General features: G+C 33.7%; 1 protein-coding gene across 1 annotated transcript in view; it reads right to left on the bottom strand.

Annotated features, from left to right (window-relative positions):
• Positions 1 to 490: 490 nt before the first annotated feature.
• LOC108371429 (uncharacterized) overlaps positions 491 to 24,247 on the bottom strand; it is a gene marked incomplete at its 5' end in the record, with an annotated part of 40,807 nt that continues 17,050 nt past the window's right edge. The window contains one exon of the mRNA XM_017626988.1: positions 491 to 550. Coding sequence (XP_017482477.1) covers positions 491 to 550 — 60 coding nt within the window. The remainder of the gene's footprint in view (positions 551 to 24,247) is intronic.

The raw sequence follows: 24,247 nt of genomic DNA on the forward strand, positions 1-24,247 counted from the left end.
TATAAATATGCAATAAATACACAGAAGCCATCATTTAGTCCGATAACAACAATACAAAACAACCTCTATTATTGACCTTCATGCGATATGTGAAAATATTTGCGTACATACATACATACATACATACATACATACATAGTATTTAGTACGAGTACATGTGCTACTGTGCAAGCAAGCGCACACGCTCGAACGCATGCCCACACTCATCCATCGGCAGGGGTACATCTCTACTCGTTTTTTTTTTTTGCTAACATCATTTTTGCAAATACTCCGCATTATTCACTGTTTTAAAATGCATGTCGGTGGCAAATTTAATTTAACAAAAAACATACATAAATATGTATGTGTGTACATATGTATATGTTGTAAGAGGTGTTAAGAGGCGTGCAAGTCAAGCGATAATCGTGGTTAGTCGCACTTAAGATCGGCAGCAGTATACATATCTGTGTGTGGTCAACAAAAAGGCTTCTATATCCGCTGATAGCCCGAGTCATTCTTGCATAATCGCATACATGCTGACATTGGAATTTTTGCTACCAAGCTGTTTTGCCTTTATTTAATTACGAAAAAAAAAGTAAAATTAAAAATTGCTTATACATACTTACATACACTGGCGGCAGAAATAATAGACTCGTCGTACTTTTGAGAATTTTGGCTATATTTCATTAGTTTATTTTATGTTTAATATTTTTTTTTATAAAAGCTTAGGTAGATATTCAACAAACATCATGTCAATCTGCTTTTCAAACTTTGAACAAAAATTATAAAAATTCGACAAATTTTCACCAAATTTTCAAACTTTTTCTTCAGAATTTTTAGAATTATTTTTGGTATGCGGCAAAAAAAATTGTCAAAAACAACGGTATTTTATAGCCACTTGAAACGTGCACTTTATTATACTAAAATTGAATGAGCTATAAAACTGCGTACCAAAAATAATTCTAAAAATTCGGAATAAAAAGTTTGAAAATTTGTCGCATTTTTATAATTTTTGTTCAAAGTTGAAAAGCAGATTTAAATGATGTTTGTTGAATATCTACCTAGGCTTTTATAAAAAAATATTAAAAATAAAATAAACTAAAGCAACATAGCCAAAATTCATAAAAGTACGACGAGTCTATTATTTCTGCCGCCAGTGTACATACATACATACATACATACATATGTTTATAATGTGAAGTTCACGCTGTCAATGATTAACTAATATTTATGTTTTGCTTTTCATTCATTACCTTTTTCCTTTTTATTAATCGCAATTAAGAGTGGGTACATACATACATACTGTACTACATATTTATATACATATCGTACAAACTTACAAGCGTACTTGGTAGAAATTCCGACGCGTCATCAACACTAAATAAATACCAGTAGCTGTTAGCAGTTGTCGATGACGCCATTATTCAGGAGGAGGTAAATTTTTATATGCAAAACGCCCGCTCGTATTTATAATTAAGCACGCTATGTATGTACATACATATTATATATACACATACATACATATGTTCATATTAGTTTTGGCGTTAGATGTTGGGGACTTTTGTGCCTTTTTTTTAATCTATTTTTAGAAACAGTGTAAAGTAATAAGTAGAACGGTAGACATTACGAGTATAAAATTTGTACACACATACATACATATGCATAGTCAGATATGTATGTATGTAAATAAATGTGTGGCAATGACATTGCCCTTCGCCTACTTAGGAAATTGAGGAAAAAAATAATACAATTAAAAATGTATTAGATAATAAACGAGAATTCCAAAAGAGCAATAAAGGTAGAATTCCCAAATATATTCCCACACTTCCGTTTGCGTTTATACATACATACATTTGACTGTGTAGGCGGGTAGCCAATGTACGTACGGCTTATTAGCAATTTGAATTTGGCGGGCTTCCTGTTGCTGAGTTTGTGAACGAAAATTACAAAAAAAAAAAAAAAACAATACGTTTAATATTTATTGCTTCACTGCTATTAAGAATGCTTGAACGAGAAACGAAAAAAAACCAATGACCGCAGTTAGTGATTATTTTTTAAATTTCAACTCAAAAAAATCATTTTGAAAGTAAACCAATCTGCTCGTTGTTACTCTGACTATCTTCAGTGCCACTGATTTTTATTTTTGAAGTTTTATCTATACATAGTATAAAGGAATGTCAGAACAGATACTTTGTACGCGGTAATCTCGAAAACTACTGAACGGATTTTGACGAGATTTNATCTATTTTTAGAAACAGTGTAAAGTTATAAGTAGAACGGTAGACATTACGAGTATAAAATTTGTACACTCATACACACATATGCATAGTCAGATATGTATGTATGTAAATAAATGTGTGGCAATGACATTGCCCTTCGCCTACTTAGGAAATTGAGGAAAAAATAATAATATTAAAAATGTATTAGATAATAATCGAGAATTCCAAAAGAGCTATAAAGGTAGAATTCCCAAATATATTCCCACACTTCCGTTTGTGTTTATACATACATACATACGTTTGACTGTGTAGGCGGGTCGCCAATGTACGTACGGCTTATTAGCAATTTGAATTTGGCGGGCTTCCTGTTGCTGAGTTTGTGAACGAAAATTAAAAAAAAAAAAAAAACAATACGCTTAATATTTATTGCTTCACTGCTATTAAGAATGTTTGAACGAGAAACGAAAAAAACCAATGACCGCAATTAATGATTATTTTTTAAATTTCAACTCAAAAAATCATTTTGAAAGTAAACCAATCTGCTTATTGTTACTCTGACTTTTTTTACTTAGAGTTTTAATAGGGTTGCCACCTGTCTAAAAACTCCAAGATCCGCACCGTTCGTTGGATTACAAAAGATGAGGTGTCAAATGAAAGCGATTGGCCTCTAGAAAAGCATAAATATTTTTTGTGAATAGGGTTGCCATCTGTTAATAAAATTACTACATTCAATCATAATAAGCATAGGCATCAGTTCTGTACCGTCACTGTCAAATGAAAATATTAGCCTCTGGATGTGTAATAATGTATTATTTTTCTGAGTAGGGTTGCCACCTGTTTTAAAACTATAAGATCTTCACCGTCCATTGGATAACAAAATGAGATACCAAATGAAAGTGCATGGCCTTCGCATGTACAAAAACTTTAAGTGGTTTGAATAGGATTGCCACTTATTTGAAATTACTATCTTCTATACATAGTATAAAGGAAAGGCGAGATATTTTAATCACGCTACTGAACGGATTTAGACAAGATTTTTTATGTATGAGGTGAGGTAAGCGGGGGATGTTTAAATGTTACCAAAGTGAGCTGCAAGAAGCTATGAGAGCTTCTTGAGTACTTGATTGCTTCAGCGCTCGGAACGTATTTGGTAGTGTAGAGCCTGTGGACTCCACTTGGAGGGAAAAGCATGGGGCCATATAAGTATTGTGCGGTCAAGCAAAGTTCTGATGGAGTTGTCTATGGCAAACGCAGCTAACATAAGTTTCTGGAGCGGAGTTCGACTTCTGAAAGCCTAAAACAGAAGGGTTCAGAGCGTTATCCTGGTGCAAAGAGTTGCAAACGGAATGTACAGCGATTGGTTCATCGATCTAAACCAAATGCAGTTTTATGCCATTTCCAAATAAAACTCGTATTTCTATAATGCTTTTAGAGAAACTAACTCACAAATTAAATTATAATTAGTGATTTCTATTAAATTTTGGAGACAAGAATTTAATGCATATTTTAACATTAAAATAATGATATTTATCTCTTTAATCCCTCGTTGTCCGCTACCAGCTCTTTAGGCCGCAAGCAAAACATGTTTGGGTGCACAAAATTCGAAAACTAGGTTGTGTTTTGGCTGTTCATTTGTCTAGCCTAGCGTCTGAGTGCTCAGCGCAGTTCAATTTTTTTTTTTTTTTAGACGCCGTTATTGTAATTTATGACGTGGCACTGGTGCGGCAGCACCAGCAGCGATATTCGATGGTCAACATTCGAAATCGTTGCAATAGAGGAAAATTTTATAAGCCAAGAATATCATAGTTGCCAAGCGCGAGTACTTGGGCGAGTTGAGTCACATACATAAATACTAGTCAGCAAATTTCGTTTGAACAATAAGCAACCAGTTTAAAACCACTGCACACCATTTCCAGGCCGGCGAATTGCATTTCTGTGCAAGTTTGCGCTACATTTCTGTTTATTGCTTTGCTTAACTTCGATACGGTCATAATTTGCAAATATTTGCCAAATGATCTTCATGCTTGGCGCGCTGCTGATAGGCCACACAGTTCGGTCGGTGGTGGCGCTCCACGCTTTGGGCCAGCAAATTTGCGCGGTAACAATCTGTGCACACATACCCATACATACAAGCTTACAAAAAAAAAAAAACATTCCCAACAACAAAATATGTGCAGCAATTGCAGCTGCTCTGCAATATCTTGTCAACGCGGCTCGTTTGCTCGCAATTCATTGATTCATTACTATTCAAGCTTTGGGCCAGCGATGTATGTACATACATATGTACATATGTATGCCTTATGCTATGTACCCTATTCTGGTCGCTAATGTGGATTATTCATGCGCTGCACTGAAGCATTGAATTACGTTTTGCCCAAAATGGGCACAAGAATATTGTATGGTAATTTAATTCGTACTTCACTTAGCATTTTTTAGCTATTCGTAATCAAATATGAATGTTTTAGCTGCATATGGAATGCCTAAACAGGATATTTATATGCATATATAAATGTGGATACATAAGTAAGTAGATTTATAAATTAGTCATTAGATAAATGGTTGAAGTGAATAAATTATGTGCATAAGGGTGCATCACTCACCATATAAAAAAATAAAATCGGTACTGTTTTTCCGTCGGAAATTTAAAACTTATTATATTTTAAGGCTTCCGCAAAATACCGCGGAAAAATTATACGATTTACTAGACCTTTTTATAAATAAAACTAGTTTTTGAAAATATTTCCGTTTTTTGTTAAATCATCTCAGATGAAAATGTTTAAACAGAACATTTTATTAACAGCATCAAACTAATGCGATTTTGGGAGGTATTTTTAAATCGGTCTAGCCCACGTAAAACTTAATATATCCGCAATGTTTTGGCGCAAGTCTTAAAAAATAATAAAATTTATAATTCCGGTGGAGAACCGACACTTTTTTTGGTGATGCACCCTAATGTTTATACATATGTAAATGCATGCAATTAGCCTCGTTTAAATTATAACTCATATAGTTAAACATATCCAGAGCAACATTTTTGTAAAGTTTATGTTATCGGTAAAATTATCGAAATAGTTATCGATAAATTTATCAATATTGTTGCATATTTATAGAGTTGTTACCTTCGACTTTTTAGTGATATCGTTATCTGAATGTCTATTTGAAAAGAAAATTGTATTATAATCAGTCATTCTCATCGCGGCGGTTTCTGTCGAGAAAAACAGCTATTATTTGCGTTTATTGGAGCATCAGAAATCGTACTGTAGATCGGTTGGGTGCTTTCTGGTTAAACAAGGCTATTATGACCTTAAGGCCTTATTTATGATGGCTTTGTTGCATTCATAAATTTTTTCCCATGTGAGCACTAAACGTTGGCTGAACGGGCTACCTTATCAGCTTCCTAACATCCCTCGATATTGCTATGTCCGGAAGACAAAAAGAGGAAATTGAGCAGTGATGCCAAAGCGGAATTGCATTTCCAAACTTCCTCTGATGTCACTAATTTGAAGACTAGGGTAAGAATTCTCAGCTTGGCAGGCTTGGTGGGCTGTAGGGCCTACTTCTCATTTTCTCTGCTCGGAAACCGTATAGGTATAGGATTCATTTAAATATGCCGCTTTTTATTTAACATTTGTAGTATGACCGCATGCTGCCTAACTTGGTTAATTCGCACATGCTGGCTTCTCTAAATATGAGGTTGCTGTTTCGAGCCACACAATGAACGAAAATATGCAGTGAGCACAGGTGAAAGATAATTTCAAGCCTCTTCCAAGGTGCGCTACCCAACGCTTGCGATATCTGCTTCTTCTTACACGCTGTAATTGCCCCAGCCAAGCTTTTGTGCACCTGGTCTTTCCATCTCAGCCACCATCGGAATTAGCTCGCGATATGCCGAGGCATTGTTTGACGTGACAGGAGAACCTTTGCACTTTCCCAATTATTTTATTGGGGTTTCCTTTTTCGAGAAATTCGCATCAGTTAAGGGACTGGGTTGGGTACAATCCGTCTGATAACTATGGTGCAAATGATAAAGCTATTGTGCCACCTTCATGGGTTTTCAGGGTGACTACTAACCCAGTATCTGAGAGAAACATTAGGGAACTACATATCTGTATTCAAAAAACATTCGGATGGCGTAAAGAAATTATTTGATCTTTTGGAACTCTTTGGTCACCGAGAGAACTTTTGAAAAGAGCATTCCGTCTAAACTAACCTAACCTCAACTTTAATAATAATAATAATAATAATAATATTTTGGCGATTACACTTTTTCTAAATGTTTGACCGAGCTTGTTCTCCAATTTGTGGTATGCGTCTTGATGTTGTTAGAGGGACCTATGGTTTTACGCCGTCTCCGAACGGCAAATGGGTTTATGTAGAAGCTTGTTCATGGCAGAAATACATTCGCAGCTTTGTCATTTCCAAATTTAACTTTGCTAAACCTAAAGTCTGATAAAATGCAAAAAGTTCCAAAGTTGGGTGAGTGATCGTTGGGTCGTTTCTTCTTCACAACATCAAAAAGGCTACTATTTTACTTTTTTCTGTATCCATCGGAATTGACTAGCCTACTTCGTCGGAAAATTTTTTGTTTTCCTTTAAGAAGCTGTGTTTTTCCTAAAGACATACATACCCTGCAGGGAAACCGCGGACTAGTGAATCAAATTTCTAGTTCCGTACTAGATATTTATCGCCAAAATCGAACTAGTCCGACAGGAACTAGATAACCACCAGTTTAAAATCGGCGAAAAGTGGTACTTTTAAAAAAACGATTTTTTTCAGTTTTTTTCACTAGAAATATATATCTAAAGTGATGCATTTGGAACTGGTTCACAACTATAGAAAAAGTGATGCAGAACGAACTAGATCTTATTTGTCGAATTTAGTACTGGTTCGGAACTATCGAAAAAGGGATGCAGCGGGGAGAAATTGACACTTCCTAGAAAATCGCCATATTAAATTCGCCAGTTGTTTGCATGCAGACGAGATTTAGAGCTAACCAGTACTAGGTCTAAATGTACTAGAAGCCCACCAGTTCAAAACTAGAGATTCTCCTCACAGTGTACGTACGTAAGTATATGCGTATCAAAATCGTTATCGCTTTCCTACGGGGCAGCATTATTGCATTAATCCACCTATGCGTTTGCAAACAAATTTTGTTTTCGATGCATTTCGATTTTTAAACTAGTTGCGCATTGGTTAAGGTCGTACGATCTTGATTGCTGTTGTTGTTGCTGTGGCACCTTCATGCGGGATTTATCCCGTTGCCACAGCAGTTACACTGACAATTTGGGAAGACCTGTTTGGTGCATATATATGTATCTACTTCATTGGCAAGCTCCATATGCGCCAACCACAGACGGCGGCCGATGAGCAACAATTTCTCTACGCAATGCGCGGGCGCATGTATGGCATGTATGAGTTTGTACATATGTAAGTGTGCAAGCAGGCAATGACAACAACACTGCAACACTAGTTAGTTGTTGCTCGCTGTTGTTGTAGTTTTGACGCCCAGTTTTCGTGAATTTTTTTCTTTTATTTCAACGACGAACAAGTTTACCAGCAATTTACGCATAAATGCCTGGCTACAGTAAGCAATGTAATCGAACGTCCTTAAAGGTCATTTCAAAAGTGGATTGGGTTGTGAATGCGGCGAGTCGTGTGTGCGCAGAGTGTTTGTAGGTAATGCATTACAGCAACAGCAGCAGCATGTTTCACCGGTTTGGTGAGCAAGTGAGCTGCATACTTGCGACACTTTTGTTGCTGCATTCTAAAAACGAATGGAATTTACCCAAGTCACTGTGTGCTTTAGTAAGTAAATCTCTAAAAAGGAAAAATATGTTGATATGTGGTATGTATGTATGTATGTTTGTATATATGTAATTTGTAAGAGTTTTTATTTGCAATTGCCTTTAATGTAGTACCAGCTAGCGATCGAGTGAGTGGCGGCGGCGGCATTGTTGCAGAAGCAGCTGAATTGCAATGGCAGCACTTCGCCTGCTTATCATCGACACCATCTCCATTGTTGCTGCCACTGCTGTGCTGCATTGCGGCACAAAGCGCGCAAATTTTGTTGGCTGGCGCTTGCGTTGCAGCGATTTGTGGTGGCGTGGGCTGCACTGGGAAGGGCAAAGACTCGAATGTTGTGTTGATCAATATTTTGCTTGGGCTTGCGCAAAAAATATGCTGCCAAAATGAATGTGCCTCCCATGAAGGTAAGTCATGAAAAATAGCTAAATAAATAAATGAGAAGAAGAAGGTGGCAGGGATGACGAAGGCAGTAGGAGCAGCATCGCGAAGGCATAGAGTGCAAAAAGCCAACGCCAACTGGTTGTTGCAATAAGCACTTTGGCAACGTGCTGCGCTTGTTTTTTGTTGCATTATTGCGTGCTTTGGGTGCAGAAGTTTGTTTTTTTTTGGCTGATTTTTGTTGGTTGTAGCTTTGGTAATGCCTCCACGCACGACTTGCTGTTATGATTCGCTTTCATTTATACCAAAAACAAAAAAAAAAAAACTAAATGTGTAAATGCATAAATTGGTATGTATGTATGTATGTGTATGCATTACTGGTTCCTTCACTTTACTGGTAACGGAATTTAAAGGTCAACGTGTTGTTTACCTCTTCGTTTTTTTGCAGCTTCCTCTACTTCATCAGTTCTTACACTAATTTACCGATCTTATTCGTTTTGGTATTCAGTGCTTCCTCAAAGCTGATTGCTTTTTATAGATTCTTTGTTCTTTGCACAGTTTTAGCCGCTTTTGTGCAGCTTTTTTTTTTTCTTCACACACGTATAGTATTTTTAGTTTTTTTTAGTTTTTTTTTTACCGCTGACATCGTAGTAGCTTCTTCTGGCGCGCATAATGATGCTTCCTTTGTTGATCACTGCATTTTAATGCCTTGGACTTTAGCGCTTTAAGCTGCTGGCATGTTCTGGTTAATTATATGTATACAGTTACAGCGATTGCTTAGACTTTATTTTTGAAAGGTATTCTTCAAGGCACATACACATTTACACATATTTGTAATAACTAATATCACATATTGCAACATCTTTTTTTGTTTTTTTTCGTTTTGTTTTTAGAATGGCGCAATTAAAGCGTTCGTGAGTCAGCGAGACGACTTCTTAATTGGCACTCCATGCGAAAAAATGTTGCAGTTCTAGAAGTTTGTAGTTCATAAAATATTTAAGATTGGTATCTGCTGTTAAAAAAAATTCTAGTTTATTTCGCCATGCATCCAAGCGGATGTGTAGGACAAAAGACATTTTGGTGTTCTTGTTTGTTTTTTTTTTGTAAACCTGTACCAGCAAGAAATTTCTTTGATGTCCATATAAGAAGATATGGAAAGTGATTGCTTTGCTTTATGTGTATGAAAAAGGTTTTAAGAGCTAGAGATTATTCGTTTTATTCAAGGCTAAAATTATAACCTTTATATTGCCCCAATATGGAAATGGAATCTTCAATATCTACATATATTCATACATGACCAACTTACTGTCGGCATAAAGACGTACAGCGTCTTTAATTAGTAAGAGAGAATAAAGATGCCAATTTAAAATCCATAGCATCGAATTTTCATTATGCTAGGTGAATTTTCCATTATTTCAGGATGATTATTTATTGAGATTTTTTTGCGCGATTTGATTTAAGTTTGATAGTTTTCATTAAGAAGTTGATGAAATATCAATATCTAATTTTTGTTCAAAATGTTAAAAAAAGATTTCTGGGTTTGTTAAAATTTTTTAAATTTTTTTTTGCATATTTGACTTGAAATCTGATGAATTTGACATATTATAGAAATTTATTCATATAAATTCATAAACTCGCTGAGTTATAGTAAGTCAAAGTCTAAATTTTGTCGAATTTTTGGCAATTAGAAAAAATTAAATTTTTGTAAATTTTAAAATTTTTGTGGATGTTTTAATTCTGTATGGAGAAAAAAAAATAAAGGGGAGGTCCATGATGTTGATAATTGAAGGATTACCCTAATGCATATTTATTATTTATTATTATTTTTTTAAGAGAGCGTCACCATCATAACGTTCCTAACAGACTGATCTTGTAATATAAATTACAGCTGTAAATATAAGAAAAATGAACTTAGGTTCTTTCTGATGGTCAATGTGCTGTTTTAAAATAAAATCCATTAAGTTTTAAAGAATCAAGGCTTTATCATTCATATAATCATATTTACTAATCTGGTATAAGACGATTAGGCCGAGATCCTTATGGATCCCTCACATATGCAGACCAAAACTGATCATAGATGCCCAGGAAGATCATCAATCGCAATCTGCAGCAGTGACACATATGCGGTGCTCAAAATTGCCCATTGGCAATGGCTTCATTGCAGGCTAGACATGTTTCACTCTGCATAAGTACTAGTTTTGTCACATAATCGTACATGGCGTATGAGTAACATTTTCCATATTAAAATTTGAATTTTCGTTCATTCGCAATGCAAACTTAAAGTGAAAGTATCTTGGGAATTACTTGATCTGGAAAACTGGTATACAGATTCATAATCTACGACTCAAAATTAAGTTTACGGGTCTCGGCGTTTTTTTCTTTTTTGTTATTTTATAAGCCAAAGTGCAGCCGCTTTTATGGCAGTGAGCGCTGCTTGGAAGACGCTGCCGCAATCTGGAAGCTATAAATAGAGATCTTTAGGGGAGGTGCTTAGATTGTATAGCACTACCCACTTTCAAATTTATTATGCAGCAATTTTCGTTAAAAAACCTTAGATTTCAGAAAACCTAAATACTTTACAAGTACATATTCCCCAATTGAAGCCTTTGCCAACCAGTAAAAATATCCGTTCACCGCCAACTCTATTCTTATCCGGCTTTTATCAGCTATGATTAAGTAGCTCTTTCGAATTATGAAAAAACTCTACCTTACCTGCTTTAGTACCAATTAAAGCACATTTAATATAAGTTTTCATGATTTTCCAACTCAAAACTTTTACTTTTTTATTTCAACATTTCGCTTAACAAAAAAAAATCACGACACCTTCCTTTATGTGCATTAATAAGTTTCATACGGATTGGGTCAGCAGCTCCAACTGTAAAAAAAAGTCACTTACTATGATTTTTGTTGCGGTGTCATAAATTGTCATTGTAGTCAAGCTTGCAAGCTTATTACATTTGTCGCAACCACCGCAGAAAATTGCATTGCAAGCAATTTAAAAATTTTAGAAAAAAACCACTACAAAAATTTAGTAAAATTTTAAAATGTAAAGCAAAGTAAGCATAAATAAAAACGAACTATAAAAATAAAACTATAGGGTACCAGAAAAAAAAAAAACAACAAAAGACTTGAGACAACGAAAAAGTGCTTTAGTTAATTAGCAACTGTTGACGCTGCTGTCCAGCAATTTTTAGCTATTGTTAGTCGAATGCCATTTAATTAAGTCTACGTAAGTGACTAAGTGAATGACGCAGCGATTGACCAACTAACTGAGTGACCTGCTTAATAACTGCACCATTAACTTGCATTGCGCTGCACTTTGGTTTACTGCGCAGGCGTGGCGTAGGCACTTGTGGGCAGCTTGAGTTGCAATTATACGGCTTTTCTGAGCTTTATAAGCTATATTGTTTTGTTGAAATAAAAATGCGCGTAGTAAAAATGCTGGGTAATATAAAAAGGTGTAAGATGCGTAGACACTTCACAAACATTTCAAAGGTAATAGATACAATTTACCGAAAAGGTGAAAACCCTCATTTTGCTGCTACTCCGCTCTGAAAATAACTGACCTATGCAATCGAAAATTAATTGAGCTCACAGCACAAGAAGGTCACACAACAAATGGTGTTTGATGTTTGTTTTTTTTTATCTACGATTAGGCTCGATATTTTCTTACATAGTATCTAACTTTGTACCTCTGAGTGTTGTAGTTGTGTTGTTTGAGAAAATTATAAGCGCCGCATTAAAAGTGTTAACAATTAACTTACAGCCAGCCGTCAAGCAAGGTCACCATTGCGTTATGTAATTACCTCATATTGTTTTTGGGCTATGAGGCGCACAATGACAGCGAATCGCTGAGAACTGCGCATTCATAACAAAAATTTCATGAACTATGAAAAGCTAATACTAAGCCAGTTAAACTCTGCAAGCGCTTCCGAATTGTGTCGAATGCGATTAAAAGTTTAGTGCTTAACGCTAATTGCGGAAGATCTTCCACTCTATGCAAGTCGTAAACAAAAACTACATACATACATACATACTTAAGTGCCAAAATTGTGCAAGCTATGTGGAGGTCGTTGAGGGGTAAAAGAGTAATTCAAGAAAATAAAACAATTTAATTTACTAACTAAATACTTTTGATTAAATTTGCAAGCGCTTCAGGTTAAATTAGCAAGGGCTGTGCTGCTCGTTACTCGGTCAATTTTAATACGGGGGCATTGTACAATATAGGAAGTAGAGTTCACTAAAAAAAAAGTACTAATCTATGCGCATTAGGGTGGCCCACAAATACACAGGAAAATCAAATTTTAGAAACTTTTCAGCTGATATTTAAAAGTTAAATTTGCATCATAATTTTACTTTTCGAAGTTTTCTGAAGTTTCGNAGTGCTTTTCTTCTATATAGAATAAAGGCAAAAATATAATTATTTAAATAGGATTTAAATGAATTTTTTTTTAATGAATTTGAATTGAAAAATGCAATTTGTTTTTTGATAACTTTCATACTTTCACTGTAGAAGTATTTCTTGGAGCATTTAGGTACATTAAAGGGCTTGGTATGAAGATGAGCAATAATATTGGTTTTCAAGGGTTGCCACCTGTTAAAAATTTATTTCAAATTATTTAATAAGTTAAATAAATTATTACAATATGAGTAGCAGTGAAAATGGGTTTGAAAAGGCTTTTCGTCTAATCCCTACATAGGCGGGTTGCCACCGGTTAAAAATGTTAAATTCAACTTGAATTAGGGGAATTAGGTAATTGAAATACAAATTTATCACATTATGGGTGTCAGGCAAAAGAGGTTTAGAGGGTTTTTGTTTCAAAATATTTTGAAGGGGGTTACCACCTGTTTGAAAAGTCAATTTATTTAAATTATACACAAGTTATACGAAATATATAAATATGATTCTCTAACGAAAGAGCGGTAAGAAATCTTTAATTTGAAAATAAATAATATTTTTGAGAAGAGGGTTACCACCTATTGAAAAAGTTAAATTCAAATTATTTAATAAATTAAATGAGTAATTGAAGGATGGGTATCAATCGAAATGTGTTTAAAAAGGGTTTTATTTTAGAACTATATTTAGGAGTGTTGCCACGTGTTTAAAAAATCAATTTCAACTTGAATATGGGTGCTAGACAAAAGCAGTTTAAGAAGGTTTTAGCTTAAAAAAATTTTGCAGAGGACTATCGATGATAATCCGATGTTTAAAAAGAAGAATTTAATTAAATTATACAAAATTTATGTTTATGAAGAAGCAACTGGCTTGAAAACCTAAACTCACCCTAACCCCGCCTGCCATTTACAGATAAATTTTAAAGTTTAAGAACATATGTACATACATATATTGCATACTTTGAATATACCTATACATATGTACATACATATGCGTATAAATAATATTTCAAACATAAAAATTATACTTTTTAGCGAAAAACCGAATTGTTTAAATTTGTTAACTTGAGTACCTTTCAGGGCCATTTTCAGACCACCCTAATATACATACATATACACATATCTAGATGACACAATTTGGATAAGAATTTCGGACAAATTGTTAATAAAAAGTTATTCTTTAGAGGTAGTGCATGGAACGATAACATTCCTTTTTTCATATGAAAAAAAACCAGCTTGCAATTTGATTGTACTTAGCAGATAAACTTTTCCACAAACGAATAAACGTTAAATGTACAATTTAGAAAAAAATATCTATAAATTTTATATGTAAATTTTTCTCCAATTTAACATTCACGAATTCGATTTAGCGGCAACATAATGCGGCTTTTGCAGCCAGCCAAGACATTTGGGCGCAAACGAGATCAGAAATAAAATCAGCAACGCGGGTTGGGGGCGAAATTAAAGTACTTTGTTTTGCTATGTTTTCTTGGCGGGGCGATATTTTTTTGTACTTCATTCGCCAACTTTTTCGGTAGTAACTTTTTGTTGGCTATGGCGGCAGGTAGCACGCGTGCGGGTGTTACACAGCACTTGCGTGACGTTAACGCGCTACTAATTGAATTTTGATTAGAATATTAGAAAAAAGCTCAGCGACGCTGACATGCAAATTCAAGAAGCCGTTCAATGATGTGAAGAGAACAGACACTCACAAAATACGGTGGGAGTTGATTTTTGAGCTTACATTTTTTGTTTGGCGAGTGCGGATGTTGCCCTAGATGGAAGCGTGACGCTGATTTGGCGAATAGAAATAGCAAGTAATATCAAAATAATGAATAAAAAAAAAAAACTAAAAAGAAATATAAGTGCCCCTATGTAAGTATACATGTACGGTAGCGTTCAAAATAATAGCACCAAAATTCGGAATGGTGTTGCTTGCAACTTAAGTTTAGCTATAACAGAAACCAGATAAATAAATGTTTTAAAGATTGAACAAACTTCACAACAATTTATCAAATTTTTTCAAAATTTTAAATCTTTCAGTTTACTAGCCCTTTCAATTTAAGTGCAATAAAGTGTGAGGTTCAAATCGCTAAAGATTACCGTTGAGCATTTTCTTCCATATAAAAATAGTTTTTTTTTGTTGTTGTGTTATATGGAAGAAAATACTGAACACCCTCGGCCAAAAAATTAAAAAAAAAAAATTAGCGGTCATTTTTAGGGACTTGAAACTTCCATTTTATTATACTAAAATGAGTGGGATATAAAACTGCATACTCACAAATTTTCTAAAAATTCGGTATAAAAAGTTTAAAACTTTAATAAAATTTTTTTAAATTTTAAACCTTTACCTAAGAGGTTTTGTTAAAGGTCCAAATATACATTAAATGAAAATGATTAAAAATAAATAAATAAACGTGAATTGTGAACGATATTATTTTGAAATTCGGTGCTTTTATTATTTTGACCGCAGCTGTAAGTTTGTTTCAATTATCTTGTTAATAATTATATTTCCTTTTGCTATCTGCTTAAAATTGAAAGTCGTCATTCATATTTCTAACCGCCCAATTCTATGTTTTTTTGATAAATTATTTTTAGAGGAATTTTATCAAGATTTTTATCAAGTAGAAGCTCCCATGGCATTCTGTGGCAATATTTATAAAGTAAAAAGCTGTATGATTTCCACAAGAGGGGAACTGATTTAATTGTCAAGTAAGAAAAATATGAATTTAAAAGCGAAATAGCTTTTTAAATGCCGTGCATTTTTTGAGTTTTTGGGGTCATATAAAAAACAGTTAATAATAGAAAATAGTTAATAATAGGAAAAAGTTAATAAGCAATAAATAATTGGGTATTGTTATTAGAAGTCTCCAGGAGAGACGCAACGTTTTCTGATCGCAAATATTTATTTTCAAGAATTCTATACGATTTCTATCAACATTTATTTTTTACCCATATAAAATACATGGCAAAATTTGAGCGCCTTGAGCGAACTCTATTTTTGTTTGATGTCAAAAAAAAAAAAACAGTTGTACAATTTTTCGGTACAGAACAATCATAGGGGGTGAGAGTATTAAAATTTCGATATAACTTTTTTGGACCACCCTAATGAATATACATACATACACATACTATGTTTGAGCACAGTACATTAGACCGTGCCACCTTACAAGCAAACAAAAAAGTTCCCCGTACAAACGCTGAGTCTAAAGAAATTTGGCAAGGCAATTTCGAGTAGTGTTGTACAGTATTGACACCAAAAGTACTCATTACTCGATTCTCAAAATGATCGACAGCACCAGATTTTTAAAAGTATCTAATTGATGCTTAAAAAATACTTCCTCATTCGCATTGAAATTTTTTTCCTAGTTCTACTGAAATAATCAAAATACTTTCTGAGCAAAAGTTTCATGATTTATGGCGAACCTTAATATGCTGATATTAGAGTGGTACGTTAGGGTGGTAGGAACTGAAATCCGGTGTCTAAGTACTAGAAAGGGGTACTCGGTGAACTTTGGAACAAAAAAAATTTCTCCTTGAGACAAAAACATCGATACATCGTAAATACTTTAAGATTCAACTGTAAATGCTGAAGATACAACTGAAAAATGTAAAATGGCCTTGATTATACTTTACAACTCAGGAGAGTATGGCGAACTATTTTTTCTGGTACGGTCTAATGTACACACATACATATGTACATACATATATAAGTATGTAAATACTCGAAAAATATTTCCTAAACAAAGTGTGCGATCAAAAGTGATTGTTTTTGCATTCAAATTATTCATATTCAATTTGGCGCCCCCAATTTCGCATACCATTTAGCCGAATACAAAACAAACAAAAAAATCACTTTTCAGAACTTTCAAGCTTTGCAATCAGCAGCTTTTTTTTTACTCGCCAAAACTTGCAAACTATTTCTTGTTTTGCATGCAGTTATGCATTATGGCGCTGCCACAAATAAATTGGACAATAGAGGTCAATAAATTGGCAATTAAATATTAGCGCTGTCATGGCTGAGTTGATTTGGCGAATTGAAAAACCAGAAAAAAAACAAAAAAAAAAAAACAAATACAACCAAATTTCGGCCATAACAGGCCAACTCATTGAAAGTTCGCTGAATGTTATTATGAATATGGATTTGCACTTTTTCAGGCTGCTCAATGGCCACAGGCGCAGCAGCAATTTTTTTTTTTTAATTTTTTTTTCAGATTTTTTGGGTAATTTTTTTCCATTATTCATATTTTCAGTGGCTTGTTTCTATGTGTACATGTCAATTTACATGTGATTGGCCAGCCTTTTGTGGCTTTGTTGCTATTTATGAATATTTCTTGTTGTAAGAAAAATTGAATTTTTGGCCGCTTATTACGGGGCGAGCCCAGCATTTCTGTAAATTCCATGCCAAAAAAAAATGAGAGTAATATATTCATGTTTATTATACAAATTGGTTGCATAATTTTCAATTGAAACGGCCGAAGGGTCATTAAAATTGCTAAGATTTTTTTTTTTCTGGAAATAAAGGGTTGGGCTTGCCGGGCACAGTCTTATTTATAGCAGAACAGTGGAGTCACGCCTACATATTTTTTTGTGTACTTTTGAGTTGTTACATATGCAATTATGTAGGTATAAAAAAACTCTGTTAAACTTGAAAAATGTGTAATTTTGAAAAACAGTTATGACTCAGAAAAATTAGAAGTTAATGTAAAGTCGAGATTGCTTACAAACAGCGATCATTTTTAGTCATATATACATCCATAGATGCTCATGAATACCAAAAACCTATCAGCAGTTATCTCCCACCACATTACATGTTTCGTGATAGCCCCCCGTCCCCCTTCCCCCAACTAGCTACTCGAAATTATAGCATTTGTCTCTCACAAATCATTAAAGAAAGAAATCAAAGTTGCACATTAACTTTTTTATGGCCAAAAATGAAAATTGCGCAGGTTTAGTGAGCAGTGTTTTATTACTTTTTCACACAGTGAAACAATCAGAGATGGCCAATTTATGTATGCATCCATACTCCAATGCATCACAGCGAATATTTGTATGCGCATCTATAGACATACATGTATCGATTTATGTATACACCACAAGTGGTGCCTATATGGAAGCCATAAGTCTACACTGCACATCGATGAGTGCATATATTTACATATACACTTACATATGTACGCATATTGATATAAATGGCGGAAGTCAGCAATTTGGCACACTTATGCAACCGCATACATACATACATACATATGTACGTAAAACCATAAAATATTCGATTTTGGCAACAAAAGTACAATATGAGAAATTTTAGTGTCTGTTCATTAAGTGTTGCCGGTGTTAAAAAGATGCGATTGTTCGGGTTATAGTGAGTTATGAGATGCTGCATTAAATTGCAGTACGAATTCATATGCACAAATGGCACAAAAAATTACTCAGAGTAATAAAATATATATCGCACACGATCTTCAAAAGTGACACAAGTCAAAATTACACGTTCGTCAGAAAATGCGAAAAACTATTTCGTAGCTCATGATAATCACATAGGCTCCAACATTTTCGGAAAGTTAAATAAAAGCTCTGTGTACAGTTTTAGTGCATAATTTTTTAATAATGCCAAACTTTGAGTTGTGCCACTTTTGAAGATCGTGTGCGATGTATAAATACCCAATAAACATTGTGGCGAATGTTCGAAAAATACCTTCGATATCTAATATGAATATCGAACTGAGAGCGAACTCATAACCAACCTTAGTTTTCCAACTTTCAGAGTAAATTTGAAATACACTCGAAATGGGTTCGAAAAAAAAGCGAAAACCATAGTAACAAGAGAGAAAGGGAAATCCAGCTCATTCTCGAAGGGAAGTATAGGACAATCACTATCTCACATTTAAATTTCAATTCGATAATGGGCTGGATTTCGAATTCATAACGAAGGGAAAATACATTGGATAACGAAGGTTCATTTTTGCTGGAGAATGGCCTGGTTCTCGAATATAATACAAACCTATTGCACATTCGTTATCGAAGGTGAGACTCGAAAAAAATATTGGTTTTCCAATCATTTTCGAATTGGTAACCAAGCCCAATGTATATTGAGTATCTTTTTTGCAGAGAAGGGGTTTGGAAAACCAAAGTCTAGTTAAGCTGCCTTTACACCGGTCGTTTATCTAGTCGATTTTTGTCGTTCAACCAAAATCGACCCATGCAAATGACAATTCAACCGTAAAATGTAAGTTCTTTGGCCGTGAAAAGGCTGTTTTAGGATTAAAAGTTCAGAATGGGGGCAGTTTTGACGGCAAGGTGAGAAGAGTCGTAACTAACAATTTATCAACACTCAAATTCTCTTTGGGCCAGTTTGTGTTCCAAAGCGACCGAAAATAATCATAATTTTTTTTTAATTTGAACCAAAAAAATCAACAAGTTATAACCATCGTCAAAAAATCTTAACAATATTCACGTATTTGTGTTGTAATTTACAATGATTTTTATTTTTCGAGTTTAAACAATGAAAATTAAAAATAAAAAATTAATAATTGAGTTTTTTATTTTTTCGCCCAAACTAAATTATTATTATTACTTGATTTTTATTTTTTCGATCAACAATAATAATTATTAATGGAGTCTTATTTTTGCAGTTGAGAATAATGATTTACCACAAAACCCAAAGAAGCTTTATTAGCGTGATTTTCGGGGTATCATTTTCACAGATAGCGACATCATAAAAGGAATTAGTCCCGAAGTTTTCATGTCAAAATTTTAGTTGGTTGCGTCTTTATGACCTTACAAATTCTTTAAATAATGATTATTTTTAAGTAGAAATATAAAACTCAATAATAATTATTATCTCGAAAAAAATAAAAATCCTATCAATAATAATAATTATTTTTAAGCGAAACAAACATAAATCATAAAATAATGATTAAGTGCTGATCTAAATTATTTTACTCATAATGATTACCGTCCCTAATATCGATAACAAAATCGATAAATATCTATAACGAAATCGATAAAAATATCGATTACAAATCGATAAAAAAATCGATTATTATATATATCGATAACCTCCAAAAATATCGACTTCAAAATTAATAATAAGATCGATGAAAATTTCGATAAAAAATCGATAGCAAATCCGATAAAAATATTGATTATTTTATCGATAAGTCACGAGAATCCCGAAAATCTCTAAAGTCCCAAAATAGTTCCCAGATGGAGCCTCTGTGTCTCTCTCTTTATCCTTTCCTCTTTGATTACCTTTATTTTAATATTTCTTCCCCTATCTTCATCTTTACTTTTATCGGTATCCTCATCCTCCTCTTTGTCTTTACTTTTATGTGTACCATTATCTTCATCTGCATATTCCCCTTCACCTTTGATCCTATATATATAGGTAAAGTGTTTAAATTTACCTTGGTCTTAATTTTTGCCTTATCCTTACGCATCGTCGTTTTTGTTTTTATTTTTACCTTTGCCTTTATCCTTTTCGTTATCTATGTACATAGTCATCTTTACTTTCATTCTTGTATTGGTATTTTTCTAAGTGTTATTCTTTAACCTTTTATCAGAATGTTTTTGCTAAATTAATACCATATATGCATACACACAAGAAGCCCTTGTTTCAGCCCGAACCATTTCCGTGTGCAATTTCCGTTGAATTTGCCAATTTACTCCCAACCAACCAACCGCCGCTAAAGAAGTTTCACTTCAAAAATTACCCAAAACCAGGCAAATGTACCTAAAAATTTAGTATTGCCACAGCAGTTCAGTGCTTGAACAAAAAATTTTAAGTTGTTGTATGATTTGTGTACTACATCATCACCTTACTTCGGAAATTTCTTGGCTTTCGCACCCAAATTGGGAAAAAGCTTTCCGAGTCAATCGAAAGCAAATGATATTTTAGATAAGCTTACTCATTTTGCGATTATTAGTTTTGAGTTTGTTTTTCATACTACGATTTGTGCCCATTGCTAATCGGAAAGCGCGATAAAAAAAAAATAAAAATTCTGCCACCAAGCCATGCACGAGTTCCTACAGCTAGCTAAAGCAACTGTCCATACTCATGTGCTATCTCGCTAATGAAGATTGTGAGCAGAGTTTAATGTTGTGCTCATACTGCTTATTTTTATATATTGTCTATTTAAATATTTAGCAACTAAATAATTACAGTTTCTCTCAAATGCAATATGCCGTCAAAGTTCAAGCGTCTCCATTAGGAAACTATTCGTTTTTGAATAGCGTGTGCTAAGCTTTTTTCTTTAAAAAATTTATATTATTTTCCATCTGATCATCTTCTTTACTTAGTCAATTTTATGCGAGCAAATTTTGCGTTTTTATTTCTTCACGTCGCTTCGTTCATTTCACGCACCATTATTCAGGTCGCAGCTCACAGCTCAAATGCAGCACTCTCATACATACATCCACACACAAACATAAGAGTGCTCCCCAAACGCTTCGAAAATTATAACTTCCGAGCTATTTAGGTACTCATCGGGGGAAAAAATGCGTACATTATTAGCTAAATAATGATTGGTTAATTAGCAGCTTATTGTTAAAGTGCCATCTGTGTAGGGAAGTGGCAGCTGCATACTATTGGTTTGCTGTTTTTTGTGCATTTCGCCTACTTGTTTTTTTTTTTTTTTGGTTTCTTTTCCTAGGCCTACGTTTATGCACCTGACAAATGGCACACAACAAATTTTGCAATTAGCAGTAAATTTAAAGGCATTGCAATGCATTGTTGTGACATTTTGTTTTTTTCGCAACACTAACTTCAATTTTTCATGTTAACCTATAAGCTTTGGTGATGATCAGTTCAGCTAACAAACCATTTCGTTGACCAACTTAGCAGCGGCTATACATGAATTTGTGATTTGCTAACAAAAAACAAAATAGAAATGACTATACTTGGTATATACATATTTACTTGCCGTGAGTATGCATGTATGTACGCCATTAGGTAATCGCATCTTCATATTTAGTTGCGTGGTGAGGAAATGTCGACAGCTTGTCGAGTTGTAACTTTACAGCATTAAAAAAAAAAACAAAACTAAAAAAATTCAAAATAAAATATGTATGAAGAACGCAACGAACTTTTGTGACATGTTAATATATTTTGACATTTGCTTGCCTTACTCTCATTTTCTATTTATGTATTTCGTCTTTGTCAACGCATTCAATACAAGCAATGGTTGAATGACCGCAGTCGGTCAAGGAAGTTATGCACCCACATGCTCGTACGCATAAACATACATACATACGTAAGTACATAAAAACATACATATGTAACTGCATGTATATACATACATACATTATGGTGCATCACTCGCCATACAACAAAAAAAAATCGGTACTTTTTTTCTATCGGAACTATAAAGTCTATTTTAAATATTTTGTGGCTTTCGCAAAAATATTGCAGGAAAACCAATTTTTTGTATAAACAAAATTAGTTTAAAAATTTATTTTTTTCCGAAAAATCATTTCAAATAATAGGGAAGCTTAAGTTTACAAGGTCTGCATAAAATGTTTAAGAATTGTATTAACGGAATCAAAACGATTAAATTTTTGCAGGTATTTCGAATTGATCCAGCTCACGCAAATCTTAATAGTTTTCCGAAAAATTTATTATTTTTTGATTGCAGTGAAAAAAACATTTCTGTTCCTGCTCATTTTCATTTTTTTGTGAGGCACCCTAATGTACATATTACGCATTCGTACACACAAAAACATGTGTACAATAATATTTAGGTGCTAGTTTGTTTATATTTTTCTTTACGATTTTTTGGTATAACAACAAATGACAATATTGTAATCTGTTGGCTTTTTTGCATTTTTTTGTATTAAACATGTATGTATATCTTTCAAGATTCCTGTGCATACTGCTGAGAGTTTTGCTGTATTATTTTCCACTACTTTTTTAAGAACTATGCAGTTTCTCGCTGTTTAGCAATTTGTCGCTAATTTTTAATTGTTCGCTTAGCAGTTTAAGCGGTCATTGAAACTCATTTGCAATTTTCTACTTAAGAAATCAGAGTTGAACGATTTTTTTTTTTATTTAGGCTTAGTAGTTCAATTGGCGTTCAAAACACCTCGAGGCAATCGTAATTAAATGTTGCGGTCAGTAGCAAAATCGAAAAAGTTGGAAGAAGTAATTCAAAACAATTTGCACTGATGGGTGACTGAACCCTTAAACATGATTAATTTTCGCGTGAATTTGGCAAAAGAAGAATAAGCAGTAAAAAGGCAACAAAGTACCATATGCGCGTATGTATGCATGTAAATCTGTATAGTTAAATAAAATGCAAACAAGCCACTTCGACTTATAGCTGGGGAGCATTGGTGATTGGAAGTCACTCGATTTCTTGAGAAAAAATTCGTTGATAAGTACTTTCAATTATTGTATTTATTCTAACGCTCCCCAATGTTTTCGCTAGCTTCTTTTGACTTGGTTTTTAAAAAGATTTCAAAACCTAGATTTGCTGGGGATCTGGAGAATATGGTAGGTGGGAATCATTCTGAAACGCGAAAAAAGTATTAAAAATCAACGTAAATTCTTACCTACTTGGAAATTTGATGGGCTTAAAACTGTAAGCTTAAAACTTTTCTAAAAACTAAATTAAAATTTTGAATTTTTGGTGAATATTTAAAAGTTTCTTTTACACTGTTTTTCGTTTTGGGGGAACCATTCTTCAAAATTGCTATTGCGCTTTGCACTTAAAAATGCAATATAAACTAATAAAAAATCGGGTTCGACAAATCTCTTCTAAATTTTATTAGCATCATTATCACTTTTAAATTGCTACTTTTATCGTTTTTGGTGTTGCTATCATTATCGTTACTGTTATGGCTATGGTGTTCGCTATCGCTGTCGTTTTTGTTAACGGTATCCTTACAGTCATCGGTTTTATTATCGTTATAGTTATAGTTGTCAGCATTGTTACCGTTATAGTTATTATTCTCTAGTTATTTTCTGGTTATCTCTATATAAGGGCTGACCCACATAGTGGTTTATTTTTAGAAATCCAAAAAAGGATAGTTTTCGCAATTTTTCCCGAACCGAGTTTCGAGTTATTCGAAAAATTGCAATTTGAAAAAACCGGTGGCCGCTTTTTAAAATAAATAAAAAAAAACCGGATAGACCGGGTTTATTTTAAATACGGTAAAAATGCGTTTATTGGTATAAAATCATGACCAAAAATTACGATAAAACTATTAACAGCTTTTATTTAGAAAAGAGCAAAGCAAAATTAGTAATGTTGTTTTTTCTGACTTTTTTCGGATTGAGAGGAAGGGTTCAGCAACCCAAATAACCTAGGATATAATTTTAAAACTATTTAGGAGATTCTCTTAAATTGGAAAAAGCCTTGAAAACTTCGAAAAAGTCAACACTTTTTTTGAGAGGTCAAGATTTGTATGAAATGAAAAATACCGATTTGTCCGATAAAAAAATCTGGTTTATATTCGATATTCGAAAAATC

The sequence above is a fragment of the Rhagoletis zephyria genome, unplaced genomic scaffold (assembly GCF_001687245.7).
Source record: "Rhagoletis zephyria isolate East Lansing unplaced genomic scaffold, Rhagoletis_zephyria_1.1 Rzeph_scaffold_04977, whole genome shotgun sequence".
NCBI classification, from domain to species: domain Eukaryota; kingdom Metazoa; phylum Arthropoda; class Insecta; order Diptera; family Tephritidae; genus Rhagoletis; species Rhagoletis zephyria.